The sequence below is a fragment of the Strix aluco genome, chromosome 7, assembly GCF_031877795.1.
Source record: "Strix aluco isolate bStrAlu1 chromosome 7, bStrAlu1.hap1, whole genome shotgun sequence".
Lineage (NCBI taxonomy): Eukaryota > Metazoa > Chordata > Aves > Strigiformes > Strigidae > Strix > Strix aluco.
This window is the reverse complement of record NC_133937.1, coordinates 22369045-22384049: the sequence shown is the minus strand read 5'-3', so window position 1 is coordinate 22384049 and position 15005 is coordinate 22369045. Positions and strand designations below refer to the sequence as shown.

At 39.3% G+C, this 15005-nt stretch overlaps 1 protein-coding gene across 4 annotated transcripts in view; it reads left to right on the top strand.

Moving 5' to 3' along the window:
• PANK1 (pantothenate kinase 1) overlaps positions 1 to 15005 on the top strand; it is a 38085-nt gene that overhangs the window by 15693 nt on the left and 7387 nt on the right. For all 4 annotated transcript variants that reach the window (XM_074830900.1, XM_074830901.1, XM_074830898.1 and 1 more), the window contains exons 2-4: positions 3885 to 4237; positions 12259 to 12512; positions 14742 to 14918. In XM_074830900.1, coding sequence (XP_074687001.1) covers positions 3902 to 4237; positions 12259 to 12512; positions 14742 to 14918 — 767 coding nt within the window. In that variant the 5' untranslated portion in view covers positions 3885 to 3901. The remainder of the gene's footprint in view (positions 1 to 3884; positions 4238 to 12258; positions 12513 to 14741; positions 14919 to 15005) is intronic.

Here is a 15005-nt window from a genome sequence, read left to right as displayed (position 1 = left end):
TAGGTAAAATGTATCATGGAATTTCTCATGAGTGAACCTTTCCCCCAGATAGCACAGCTGTCAGTGTGCATCAGATTACCTCATTATGCAATGCTGTAGATACCTTCTGTTTGCATTGTCACATGCTTCTGCAGATAAATTTTGGAGTAATGGAGATTTTTATCTCAGGAAAACAAACCAGTAAGTAGTTGGTGTAGTTTAACATAAAGATAATTAATATTCTTAAGAAGATAAGCAGAGTCTTTTGATTTATGCTAGGCTTTTAAGAATGCGAGATTCATCTTGATGCTTTCTGTATCAGTGCTATAGGACCTAGAATTAAGTTTTATACTGTTGTTATTTTTTATGACTTACTGCAGTGTAGCAATACAGTAGAATAGTTTTCTTTTCTCCACAATAATAATTACATTGATCCAATGGATATACTGACTTTGCTGAGAACAGAGAAATTGGCTCATAACAGTCTTATGAGACAATTTTAGTTAAGAAGTGCATTTTTTACACTGTGAAAGCATTTCTGCAAGATATCCAGTGTCTTCATTTTTCATAGTAAATCACACAGTTTTGAATAATTGTTATCAGCCTAAGATGTGGATGTGAATGATTTCACTTTCTTCTCCTTGCTTTCCTGGCTTTTAATAACTCAAGAAACTGGATGTGTATTCAGGTTATCAATGAAATGCTGGACTTCCAGTTTAAAACAAACAAACAAAAAACTAAATAACCCAAACAAAAAAAAAAAAACCACCCACCACAATTTCCCCACTTCCATTTTCCCTCATGTCTGTGGAGCCTGTGTCTATGCAAATACCTTTCTTTCTTCATACCTGCCCTGGTTGTAGCAGTGAGGGCCCTAATAATTTTGGTGGCCTCTGAATGGTCTTACTGTCTGTGTTTGGGGAGACAGCAAAACCCAGGAGCACCTTGCAGTCTGCATGCATGCTCCCGTTAGGACTGCATTCAGTGGTGTCAGGAAAGTTGAAGTGTATAGGTACCAGATAAGGTGCGTTATGTAAAGATACTGAAAAGAGCTGATGATGCTTCAGCGGTGTGTTTTGTTTTGGAACATATCAGTAGTAACAAAAGATAGAATTAATACATTTTTAAAATAATCACTGGAATACAAAAGTGTTTCCTACTGTCACTGCAGTTGTACGGAAGTTATATTAATTTCGGTGGGACTTATAAGGAACTTTGAGACTTGGCTTTTGTTCTGATTGGTCAACCAGTCAGAATAGTTGTCATCTTTACTGCGAGTGATTCCAACAGATAGCTGGTGTTAGCAGCTGCGAAGAAAATTAAGCTGCTGTTCTGTGTAACAAGTATCAGTGGTTGTGAACTGATGTTGTGCTCTTTATTTGTGCTGAAGAAAACTGCTGCTGTTCTAGGAGCAAAGTTCTTTCTGCAGCTCTCCATTTGGCTCACAACAAAATGAAAGGAACTTAGATTCACAGAGAGAATAAACTAAAAAAAAAAAAGTCTCTTGGCATTTCTGCTTGCTTTTTAAATGTGAGCATTATGTGTACCTATCCCAAGAACTACACAGACTAGAAATAACTTCATGGTTGTTTTTTACAGTACTTACTATTCTTTGTTAATCATTTAGTTATGACTCCTCAAAATGTTAAGATACAAAAGTGAATGTCTTGGCAGCCATTTATGAATAACTTTCAGCTGTTAGTACTTAACACTTCTATTGCCCGGCCTGTGTTTGATAGGAGGATAGAATGCTTCTTGCCTCTCTTAAAGATTAAATCTACACTATAGTTTTAAAGCAACTGTCGGTGCAGGTAGATTGTAGCAGATTTTATGCCCTTAATGTAGAATATTGGAAGTTGGCTTACGCTTAGGTAAAGGCTGGTTCTGTATGGCACAGTCCAACCATCCTGCTTTTACAATTAAACTTCCTGCTTGTGCAGTTAATGTACATCCAAGGAGGAGACTTACTGTTCCAGTGAGAGAGGTAATTAAAGTTTTCAGTAACTTAAATAAAGATTTGTGTAAATCACTAATGAGATTGGCATCCTGAGTTCCACTGCATTGTAGTGTTGTATGGTGTGGGCCAGACCACTTTTGCTTAAATGTTTTCCATGTACTTCTAAAAGTGTCTGAAATACAGGTTAGTGTATGGTAATGTATTTTTCCTCTCTAAAATAAAGCCTATTTTAAAAAACTTTGTTTCAAATTCTTCTCATTTCAGGGAGCTTTTATGCATCTGCATAGGATGTATCTTCCCAAACCTCAAATTAGACTCATTTCAGTGTCTTTGTGTCTTGCAGCTTGCAGGACATGGAAAAAGAAATTAGGCTTTGCAACAGGTAACAGTAGGTGCTCTTAGAAAAACTAAACTGTAGGCAAGGTACTTTGTGGGAGTTTATGCATTATGCCTTCCTTGGCCTTAGGGAAAGGGGGGAGAAACTGACGATTCAATTATTTAGCATACATCAGTGGAGCCAAATAACCATTTTAAACATCTGTCATTTAAGGATTGGGGGGTGGTGGGTGGTGTGTGTATTAACAAGTGTGAAATTTAGGCTTTAGAATTATTCAGCCAGACAAGAATGACACTGAGACCCTTGTGGTTAGAAGTAAATGACTAAGCTCCTTTCAGCCTGAAATTGAATAACTTAATACTGAACTTTGATTACCTGAGGAAGAACAGTGTGAACAGTACCTCCTATGCTTATTAAAATCTTTGCCCCAAGTTGTTTACATTTAGGTTCACTGGCAGAAATACCAGTAATACATATGGTGTCCATGGTTTGGAGTTTGTATCAACACTAAGTTGGGATGCCCTAGTTGGTAGAATCACATTTCTAGCAAGTCTGCCTGATTCCCCCCAAAAGCAGAGGTGAGTATGTGACTGCAATATTAGATATGGATCTTAGATGTTAGCCACATACTCAGTACTTTTAATTTCTCTAAGAAAAACTACTAGTGGCCTTCTTCTTCAGTACCTGTATATAGATTTTTGTATTCTCACTTCTTACTGCTTCATAAAGTTACCTGGTTTACTGTTTGAAATGTATGCATGTATATAAGCAGAGCAGGCAGGCCAACCTGGTTCAGTTAGTATCTTCTGTCTGCGTGTTCTCCATAGCGATTTTCTCTTGCTATTAACAGAACAAAGGCTTTGGTAAACCTAGGCTGGCTGTTTCAAATAAATATATATATATATATATATATATATGCTGAGAAGCAAATAGTGGCATTTCTTGTATAGTTGTGTGATAGGCTAACACATATACCAGCAAAGGGAGTCTATGCTTAAAGAAGAGGACTGTCAGTAGTAAATATTGAACTTAAAACAGCTCATCCTCTTTCCGCTAATATATGCAGGTGGTGTAGTTCCAGCAGAGCTGCTAGTTCTGGTGGGTTGAAGTCTGGAGACTCCCAGCATAATGGGAGAGTTACGTATTGCTGCTCCTCAGACAGAGCCTTGTGACTGTGGAAATTCCGACTGGTCTTGGAAAGGCAATTGTAGATGTTATGCAGTGGGAATGTGACTTGAGAAATCTTGTTCTCCTGTTTGGTTGTTTCTTCCTCCTCCCCTCCTTAGTCTATTTTAAGAATTGGTGCCAGGAGTCAGACTGGGTGAAACGCAGTAGAAAATATTTTCACTTTATTAAAACCTGCTTCTCCAGAGAAGAGTATTTTGAGATTTTCTTTAGTCTTTTTCTTAACTGAGGCTTTATGAAGTCTTAACTTAGAGAGATGTTTAATACATGTGAATTGGACACATAAGTGCCCACCAGTTTTCAGGAGTGGATGCTGCTACTGTGACTGCACTGAATTGTCATTCAGCGAATGTTTTAAGGGATATGTCTAACTTGTATATTTATAGTGACTTTCTCTTTCTTCCTCCCCAATCCCCTTGTCCTTAGCATTTCCATGGTTTGGAATGGATATCGGTGGAACGTTGGTTAAACTGGTCTACTTTGAACCTAAGGACATTACTGCAGAAGAGGAACAGGAGGAGGTAGAAAACCTGAAAAGCATTAGGAAATACTTGACCTCCAATACAGCCTATGGCAAAACTGGCATTCGTGATGTCCATCTTGAACTGAAAAATTTGACTATGTGTGGACGCAAAGGAAACCTGCACTTCATCCGCTTTCCCAGCTGTGCCATGCACAGGTTCATACAGATGGGTAGTGAAAAGAACTTCTCCAGTTTGCACACTACGCTCTGTGCCACGGGAGGTGGAGCTTACAAGTTTGAGGAGGACTTTAGAATGGTATGTGAACACTTCATAAGGGTTCAGTGGGAAGTACTATGGGAAGACATTGTGGGAGTCCTTCTGTTAAAACTTGCAGAGAAAACATTTTTTTGTCTATCCTAACTGGTTAAGATGAACAGAATCAATTCACATTTGTTAATTGGTGGAATTGCTGAGAACGTGGAGGGGGTGGGGAGGGCATTCTGCTTGCTGGATATTCTACTGAAGTATTACTGTGCAGGATGTCTTCAGTAAATGGGTTTTTTTAGAGTGCAGCTGTGATGATCAGATGCCTCATGATCAGCTGAGGGTGTGTTATGACAACCTAGAAGTCTGAGACTAGGTACTCATCTTGTAAACTGGATATCTGTTAGAAAACCAGAAATTAAGCCATACAGGCTGGAGATCAGATTCAGGTTCCTTTCCCCTTGTGTTAGTCTTCAAGCAGACTTAAGTCAAGAGTCTGGAAGACCAAGTGTGGAGCAGGGGGAGGAATAGTGTATGGAAGCATGACAGTAGCAAGCTAGCTTTTGATATCAATTCTGGGAGTACATCATGTGTAGAAAGGCAGTTCATAAGGTGACTAGGTCCCAGATCCCCTAGAGCTTAAAAATAACCTCTGCAGGGAGCTCCAGAAGCTGATGTAAATCTGAAGAATCTGTCCTTTTGGAATGGTCAGTCTTCCCATATTCATCTCTCCTGCATCATATAATAGCAGCTAGAGTTGCTTACTTAATAAAGAAGTTCATGTCCCTCACTCCCACAGCTTTAGGATTGAACTGGAAGTTACCCAGTGGCTATCACAGCTAGGCATTTCTTCCCATAGTTTTGGCTTTATCTGGCATAAATATGCAATTTACCAGTCTGTCATCTCAGCTGCAGTATAATCAATGTGGCACTGGAAGCCATGGTTGAAGTTAGGGCTGTTTTGCTAGATATTACACAACAATATGAGGTCACATAGCAAACTGCTGGTGGATTTAGGCATGAAACCCCACATCTCAGCAATGTTCATTAACACTCTGTGTGCTGCAACACTTGCAGGTAGTTTAAGAAAAACACTGTAAAAGCTGGCTAGGATGTTTTGTAGCATAGAGCAACCAGTAAGGTGCACTCACACCTGAGTGAGTGCTTTGGACAACTCTTCTTACAGCTATCCAGTTCCACAGCTTCTGTTATAGCAAGTGTTTCTTGGCTCAAACTGTAATATCCATAGAGTATTACAGAAGCAAAATATTATCCATTACATGAAGGTTTGCTTGCTTAATCTCTCTCGAAGGGCTGAGTGTCCTGGGTACTGGCACTTAAATTGTTGCACTTCATTAGCCATTGTAACCACAGCTGGCTATCTCAGTGTGTTCAGCTGACTGTAAATTGACATTGGACAACAGCTTCAGGATTGCTCTCTCAAAGCATTGAAAAGTCTGTTTCAAATATTTGATCACTCTAATGCACCTGTAGCAGAGAACATGTGCCAAGTCTAATATCCTGCTCTTGCTGGATTCAGTACTGTATAATGCCTTATATGGAGGAGGCCTTAAATTTTCCTGTTTCTGTTACTTTAGTTTTTCTACATTGCTTTTAAGTATGTTTGTGAACATTGTTAATTTCATCAAAAAATATGCCTAAATTCTAGGAAACTCATGAAACTGATATAAATAACATGGTTTTGTTCTGGCCTTTATTTCCCTGTGTACATGCTTTTAAGTTATTTGTCTTTCATGGTTTTCTCAATGCTTATGGGACTTTCAGGATTGCATAGATTTAGGACAAAGATCCAACATATTGCAAAACAGCACTGAAATCCCAAAGAAGGAATCCTTCTAAGATTACAGCAGCTTTTCTACTTAAAATAGACAAATACCCTGTTGTTACTTGCCTGTTCCAGTGTCTAATTCTGAATCCCTAAATGAGTTAAATAGGTTTGATCTAGACATCTCTGTTCCTTTTGTGCATTATAAAATAAAATTGGGAGGCATCTTCTGTTTACCGTAAGCCTGTCTTCTGTGCCACAGAAAGGCAATTAAATCTACAAAGGTAGCTAGGTTTAGCTATCTGACCTCCCTCGCATGGGATCCACAGCGTTGAATAGGAGGTGACCTGAAGAAGTCTCCATGGACTGCTTGGTGACTGCCAACAGTAACAGTCAGTGGCCTGGAAAATCATTTGCTTCATTCTTAAAATCTGAATGCTTCCCCTAGAAGTAGGAAAACTGACTCTATTCATTAAAGTAGACCACAGAAATAATTATACCAACCATATGGTTGTACTTGATGTCCATTGAAGAGCATCAGTAATTCACTAAAAGGACTGTTTCCAGCTTCGGGTGTTTTTTCTTGTTTTTGTTTTTTGTTCTGTGGTTGTTTGTTTTTTTTTTTTTTCCCCTTTCCATTTCTGAATGACTGGTCTTCATGGCTGACTGACTTTACATTCAGGTAAAAGTGGTGTTGACATGGATGAATCTGTCACCTAATTCTGCTAATCCTCCTTTCCCCAACTACGTACTGTCACCTTGCATATTCTGTAAATGGTCAAGTAACATCACTTCTGTAAAAGGAGTACATAAACTTATTTGCTTGTGTTGTGTACCTGTAATATAAATCTCTTTATACTCTGTGATTCCTCCATGCTAGCACACGCACATTACTTGCACAAAAATATGCTGTTAATGTTGTGAGGAATAAATTCTTAGGCTCCGCTTTGTAAAGCAACTCAATGTAAGGGTTACATGGGGGATGAGGGAAGAAAGCACTATTCAGACTTTTGTCCAAAACCTGCTCTACTGCAAAATTCCTGTCAATTGCAGTGGCTCAAAGGTGGGATCTTTGTATTTCTTCCCTGAGCAGACAGCTAAAGAACCTAACTTGTCATGATATAAATTTTACTGCTGGCTTCAGTGGAAGCAGGGCCTGGGCCAAAAACCAATCACTTAATAACATTTGGGGCAGGGAGGAAGGAAGTCTGTTACCAGCACTTAAACTCAGGCCTTGACCTTCCCCATAACCTACAAGGAAAATTCTTTAAGAGTAAGCTTGGTTGCTGGAGAGTGATTTTGTTGTGCAAGTTATTAGCTAATTCTGAGGCTTGACTTTGTGGTATGAACCGAATGCCTGTGAATGACTTGTAGGCTGTTGTATTCATCTTAAATAAACTTGCTGTCCTGTGTTGTAGGATGAGTAAACTCTGTAACCCTAGGTTAGTGTAAGACACTCAAAAATCTTGTTGCACCTTACTTGCTTGAGGCTGGACACTGCTGCTCAGGCTGTAGTGTGTAGACTGGGCTGGAATTGAAAGTGGCATCCAAAGAATGGGTGAAGGTAACCATGATACCTTCTGTTACCACCACCACAGGAAGCTAGGAGACTCTTTGGAGGGAATGGGGAGAAGCCATGTGCATCTTTTCCCTGTCGAGAGGGAAGAGATCCTTACAGCTATCTGGGCGAGAGGGCAGATCCTCTGTAGAGGATCCCAGAGTAGTCCTTTTTTTGCCCGAAGCTGGTGTAGTCTATCTTCTCTTGTGCCTCAGCAAATGTTTGGTTTACCCTTTATTTGCGTTAGATTTTTGTCTTGTTTTAATGTGAGTGGATATTTCTCAGCCTCAGAGTGTGAAATGAACTGGAGCGAGTATCCCATCTGAGCTCAAAAAGGAGGTTTGGGGGTTGAGGTAAAGACAATCAAAATATAAAGGAAGCAAAGTATGTCTTTATGAAAGTGGAGGAGAGGTAATGGGAGGGAGATGGAAGGAAAAGCTAGGCTGTAAGCTATTATAAGAAATAAAAACTGGAGCAATGCACAGAAGGTATATAAAAGCCAGAGTGATAGAGTAAATGAGACTGTTGTAATTGATAATTAAGAACTTGCAAGATGTTATGTTCCTAACAGTTTCTTACAGAAAAAAAAAAAATCATATTTCTGATTGAAAGTCCGTAACTGCATCTAGGTTTGGACATTCCTGCGCTCACCAGAACTCGGTAACAGTGTGAAAATTCAAACTGGGTGAAATCTTTCATGAGCTGGAGCTTCATTGAAAAGATGTCTGCACACCAGTGTTGATCCATTAGGCATCAACCCTGATGAATATATGTCATGGCTGCCCTCAGCTCACTTCTAGAGGAGTGGGCTGTTTCGTATTTTCCTTGCTGAGGTGGAAATACTTACTCGTCCATAAAAAGAAACAAACATGACCCAAGTCTTTGACTTCTGTGCTTCCATGCTTTAAAGCAGCAGCAAGTTTGTACCACGTATTTTCCTTTTATACTGTCTGGTACTTGAATACAGCTAAAAATTGTTTGATGTTGTGCATATTATTAAAAAAAACCAAAAAACAAAAAAAAAACCTTAACTTGAACAGACAGCATCATTTTCCAGTACTTCTTGCAAGTGTATGACAAGAAGTGGGCTTTCATTCTCCTTAGAATAGCATCTGTACACAGTAATAACAGACCTTTTGCGTATCCTTGAAATCAGCTGGGTTTCAGGCGTTTTGTTGCTATGGTGTGAACTGGTATGGGGAAGTGTTCACTACTTCCTTGCTGTGTTGCACCCACTTGTAAGCACGGTTAAAGTCCCGAGTCTCTCCTTTTGATGGTCCTAAAGAATTCCTTGAAGTCCAAAGTGTTTTCTACCCTCCCTCCAGTATTTAAAAACCAGCCTAAACTAAAGAGGCATTTCTACAATCTGGGTATAATGCAGAGAAATTGGTCTTTTAAAAAATGTACATATGGTTTCCCTGTAACCATTGTAAATTTTTCCCTCTAGGGACCTGTATACTACTTCATTCTGCAGTTCTTCCTCTCCTAGCACAACTTTCTGACATAAAACTTTTCTAGAGAAGTGGGTAACTTTCTCAGTTACAGGAGTGCAGAGCAGAATCAGTTGTCCATTATGATATCTGCCCTCACATTAGGTACTGTAAAGAGCTGGAAAATATCTGCAAATGCATTTCGTAAAGAGTTGTAGGAAAAACATCTAATTAAAATGTCCTTCTTCACACAGCTCCTGTTTTTGTTTTGCATTTTTGCACATAAATTTACGTTCCTGCAAGGAAAAGTGGGTTGAACAGCTGAAGGATGAGGATGAGTAGAGTGTGGTAGGTCAGGTGATGGCACCAGAAAAAAAATGTTTGCTTACTCATACATTAGTTACAGTGTTTACAGGCACATCTATTTTGTGATGCAGTTTTGCTGCTGGAGTCGTGAGCAAAGAAACGAATGGAGAAAAGGCAGCTCTATATGCAGGGAAGGGGACTGGGAATTGTGACCCTGGCTCTATCATGTCTTCTTGTACCAGACTGGGTCGCTACATTTCTTGCAGCTGTGCCCTAGTTCGTGTTTAGAAACAAAAACAGTGGTGGCTCACTGGGCTGTTTGGAGCCCCAGAGGTCTGGTGGCTGCAGAGCCTGCAGTTCTCTGAATGGAGGCGGATTAACGTGGAATACTGATGCCAGTCTTGCTCCTTCCAAAAATGAAAACCAGACTGCTGCAACAACACAGGAAAATGGTTTTTCAGTCTGTTATGAATATCATACACAAAAGAAAGCACTAATAGGGCTTTTCTGCTTACAGTATATCAGCTGTTAAATATAGCACAGAGCTATAAAAAGCACAGTAAATTCTAGTATGTCTTATACATGGAGGGATGGACCTTATAAAACTTCTATGCTTATTAGTGCTTGAAAAAGAACCTTTGATTAGTTTTCTTTTGTTCTGTCCTTACAGAACTGGTGGGCTGACTGGAGAGTTTGTAGAAACAAAGATTTTGTCTGTGTTTTTGCACAGATGCCAGAAGTATTTTAGTCTTAGATTTGTATTTCTTGCTCGTGTCTTCCAAGGTCTCTTACCGATGCTTACCAATTTATAAAAATGTAACATGGATGAGACAAAAACAGCTGGGTATTTGGCTTATGGGAGAATAGAGCTTTTGAGAGCAGGAGCCATAAATCTGTTAATGACTTGTCTTTGTAAAGCAGGCTTCTGGTTCATAGCATGTTTGTGCATGCTGTATCTGTTTTAAATTGTGTTTGGTCATGATGTATCTAGCTTATACAGTAAGATGGGGAAATTGAGACTGTACAGCACATAACCCATAGAAAGATCGCAATTAGTATAGAATCTTTCCTTATTTTGACTAGCTATGTGCAATGTTAGTTGGGTTTTAACAGAATAAATAAGTCCTCTAATGAGTGATGACTTAGTGGACTCCATACAGTGTCCATTGTGAGAAAGAGTGCATGAAGCATTTCTGTTAATGTCTTGTATTGTATATCTCTTGATTGGAGCTTTTGCTCTTAGTCTAATAGCAAGAAAGTGCTAACATCCAAGATATTTGCAAAGTAGCCTCAAGATTTTTGTAACATTTCTTTGAAAACCTTCTCTCCCAATTTATGTTCATTCTTTTTATTTGCTGGCTAAGTGGATCAAGTCCTTTTATGCTGCATTTGTGTAATTGTAATTTGTGTAGCCCTTTGTTAATGAAGAAAAAAATAGGAAGGGATTGCAGAAGTTCCAGGAGGAATTCCTGAAACAAGAAGAAACGATCTCCACCTGTCTCTGTTATCCTATGAATAACTGGATCTATATTGAGGTCTTTAAGACTCCTGGTTTGGGATTTTTTTAATCTTACTTCCTTTCTATGGTTCCAGGATTTGAGGACTAGCAAATCCAACAAAAGGGCAGACCCAAAGAGTAGAATGGCTTTCAGTTAAGGCAAGTCAGAGCTATGTACAAGTAAAGAACAAACTTAAGGGGAGGGATTTAAATAGCTCAAAAGAATGTAACCTATTGACCAGGCCCGTTCCACAGAAATATCTTTTCTCTTTATAGTGACTTAATATAGCTTCCAGAATTAAAAATAGGAGGTAGTTAGCCTTGTAAATCTTCTCCATTAGCTGTTATAAAAACATCCTTCAATATGCAAATGTTTGAGAACCAGCTCTGTGTTGTATAACTCCTTTTTGTTCCTAATACTCTGTTGCTTTTTCTGCTAGAAGGTGGAGTTAGATAAGACCTACTTTGCAGGTGTGAGGATGCAAATAACCTCAGAGTTTGGATGGTCAACTTTACTATTTTTCTCCCTCTCCTCTCCCTAACACAACTCTTAAGCTCAATGTCATCTGGAAAGGAGACTTTCTACAAATTGTCACTGTATCCTATTTCGAGAAAGGGATGTGATTTCTAATTCTAGTAAACAGAATGCTATGACAAGTAGACATGCCTGTTTAAGTACAGTCATGGGTGACCTGTGAGATCTCAGAGGGAATGTCCTTTTTAAGCTCTTATAATTTTTTCCTGCCTTCTGTAACAGTTACATTTTTATGAACATTTTGCAGGGGGCGTGGGTCTGACAGTATTTTTTGTTTGGGTTTTTTATATTGTTTTTCACCAAACATTGGGAATACCCTATTTTTCACATGGCATTTTAAAGTGCTCATCATAATTTAAAGAAATCGTTTTCTCAAATTACTGGTGACATATACTAAAAAACCTGAAATCTTTAAAGCATAATCCACTGCATATTTAATGTATATTAACATAAGGTTTTAACTATCTTGTTTTTAACTGAAGATTCTTGATCTTAATGCTTCTATTGAATATTTTATTAAATTGCTGGGAAATATAGTTAGCTGATGAGTTAAAACACTTTGCATCCTGAGGAATGCTGCTGTGCAGGCATGTGTCAGATACTGTCCAAAAGCTGCAGAACGCAGCTCCTCTTGGGATGGGGATGAGGGGAAAGAAATTTACTGCTTCAGAATACTGAGAGGGGGGGAAATACTCCCTGCTCTGCGAGCAGGAAGCATCTTAAAGGCAGAGGAACTAAGTAACATTACTGCACATCATTGGTTTGGGAGGTACCCATTGTCAGGTGGATAGAAAACTATTTTTATGTTGGACTTCATGTTTAGACAGATCTTTGTACTGTTTAAATAGCATAATGTGTTGCTATTGAAGTGATCAAAGTGCTTCAGTGGAGCCTTTTGTCCTTCTCATTGTTGTATTATACTAGGAAATGTTTATTAATTTCTTGTTGTTCTTTTCCAGATTGCTGATCTACAACTCCATAAATTGGATGAATTGGACTGTTTGATCCAGGGCCTCCTTTACGTTGATTCTGTTGGTTTCAATGGCCAACCAGAGTGCTATTATTTTGAAAATCCTACAGATCCTGGACAGTGCCAGAAAAAGCCTTACTGCCTTGATAATCCATATCCTATGCTGCTGGTTAACATAGGCTCAGGGGTCAGCATCCTAGCTGTGTATTCTAAGGACAACTATAAGAGAGTCACAGGATCCAGGTAAATTTAATTCCATGTTCTTTTAATTCTATTTTTTTTTCTCCTTAGTAACTGAACAGATAGAACCAGACAGTGCGACTGGTACCTGCAGCCCCAAATTGTGCTTGTCTTCCCATTTCTTTTAAAAGTCCACCAGTAGCAATGCTTGAAATATCCTAGAATTCCTTCATAGAGGGGGTCTACATCAGGGAAATCATTGATCCATTCAACTTTAGAGCTGCCTTAGTCTCTCCTTGGTGTTCTTGCCTACTTCCTGTCTCTTGTTGTAAATTACCAAAATAAAGTTGTGCCAGTAAATGGATCTTCTCTCCCCTGATTTGATCCCTCAGAACAGCCAGAGCAGTGAAATAAAAATGTTTGTGCTAAACAAAAATCTCTTGCTTAGGTGTTAGGATGTGTCCAGGATATAGGAAAACTATAGAATTACCTGCTGAATTTTGGCAGAGGAGTCTCACTAGATGTCTTGGTTTTTCCCTTGATTGCACTAGTCTTTGGACTATGCTGGTAAATTAAGGAGTGCCAGCATGTAAAGACTAGAAATTATTTGTAGGGTACAGCCGAGTTGAAATGGTCTCTGGCCTGTGTTCAGTAAGAGACTTAGATGTGACTGCTCTATTTAGGAATTACGGAGTTCAGTGGCATGGATGCAGAATTTTTTTCTCAAGGCCAAAAACCAGCCTGAGGCATGTTTAAGTTTACTCTGTACATGTGGCAACAATGCTTACTTACAGGAAACCACTTTAGTTACAAATGTGTCCATCCAGACTAGTAGTAAAAATACCAATAAATCTATCCCACTTTTTCCATGCAAACTACATTGATGTACTTTATTTGTAATAGTCTTGTAATCTTAAAAACAAAACCAAACAAACCACCAAAACAGAAGCCTAAAAAAACCCCTTCCAAAACAACAACCGAAGAAGCTTTTTGGATTTTCTGTAGTCCCTTCCAAAGCTGCATTCTGTTCTTCAGCGCATGGTACATATTAATAAAGTTTCTACTGTATACTGCACATGACTGCATATGTGTCTTCTGTTGCCTTACCTAGGGCATATCTTTGCCATAATAGTAGCCATGAGCCATTTTTCTGTATACGGTCCAGGCGAACACAAGTTGAATGGAAGAGGTATTGCATATGTAGTTTCTTGCAATTCTGGTTGGTTTTCAAGCATAGCCCTTTTGGTATCTGTAGATGTGCTTCTGATCCTTTTCACTACAAAAGGAAAAACATGACTGCAGTGGGTTGCTGACTTGTTATAGATGAGGAAATCAATAGTCTTGTGGCTGGTGTGCAGAGCTTCCTGCTGTTCAGATACTGAATATATTATTACAGTGCTACTAGATGTGTTCTGAAAAACTTGCCTAATAATCCAGGAGCACTGACTGAATGGTGTTCCTATCTGACCTGTGCTTTTTTGTGAAGTGCAAGTGTGGTGTCTCACTGATCCTCTTGTTTACAGTGGCTCCGGTCGGTGTGACTGCAGTCAGTGCAAATAAGCTAACTTCCTCAAGGGTTAAGAAAGAATGAGGAAGGACGTAGAAGTTAGTAAGTTGAAGTTCATGTCTGTTAAGACTGAAGAGTCCAAAGTAGAATTTTAATTAAATGAGTTAGCAACCTGTTATGCACAATCAAATACACCCTGCTAAATTTGTGTAGTCAGTAAATATTGTACTTGAGCCTGTGCAAGATATTAAAGCGTCTGCTTCTTGCTCGGGAGTTCTTCAGAGGGCTGAGACATCCGGGGCTGATGCTAGCCTTGCTTTGAACAGGAACCAACCAGACTGCTTCCTGCCGCTGGCTAGGGGGACCAGATCTGTCTTGGCTGCCTGCCCCTGCATAGATATTTAGCTTTGATCGCTGTTTATTCTTTAATCACTGACTTAAGTGATCTGCTGGCTAATTATTCTTGCACAAGGAAAACTTGCTAGAGTGCTACACATAGCAAACTGACATCTGTGGTGTTGGACTGGACCTTTCAGCTACCCCTTTATTTAGCATCATTTCTCCTATTTAAATATTAAGGACTTAAGCGTAGTTCAGTTAAAACCACGCTGGATGACATTTGTGTTAAATAGAAACTCAATTTAGGGTGTCTGTCTTCACTTCTCTGAGGGAGGAGTTGCAAGATACAGTTGGTAACCATGTAGACCATGTTGCAAACAGCAGTCTAAAGAGCAGTGGTAAAAGCTGGTTCAAGCTGCTGGGCTGAGGAAACTGTGCTTTTCTAGTCTTGGAGGAGGAACATTCCTGGGCCTGTGCTGTCTACTGACTGGCTGTGAGACGTTTGAAGAAGCACTAGAAATGGCTGCGAAAGGAGACAGCACCAATGTGGATAAGCTGGTGAAAGATATTTATGGAGGAGACTATGAGCGGTTTGGCCTTCAAGGGTCTGCTGTAGCCTCAAGGTATGTGTTAATTGAGCTGGTTTTAAGGAGTTCATTGGGAAACTTACTGTTTATGCTGAACTGAGTGCGTAATCCCTGGACTGTGCA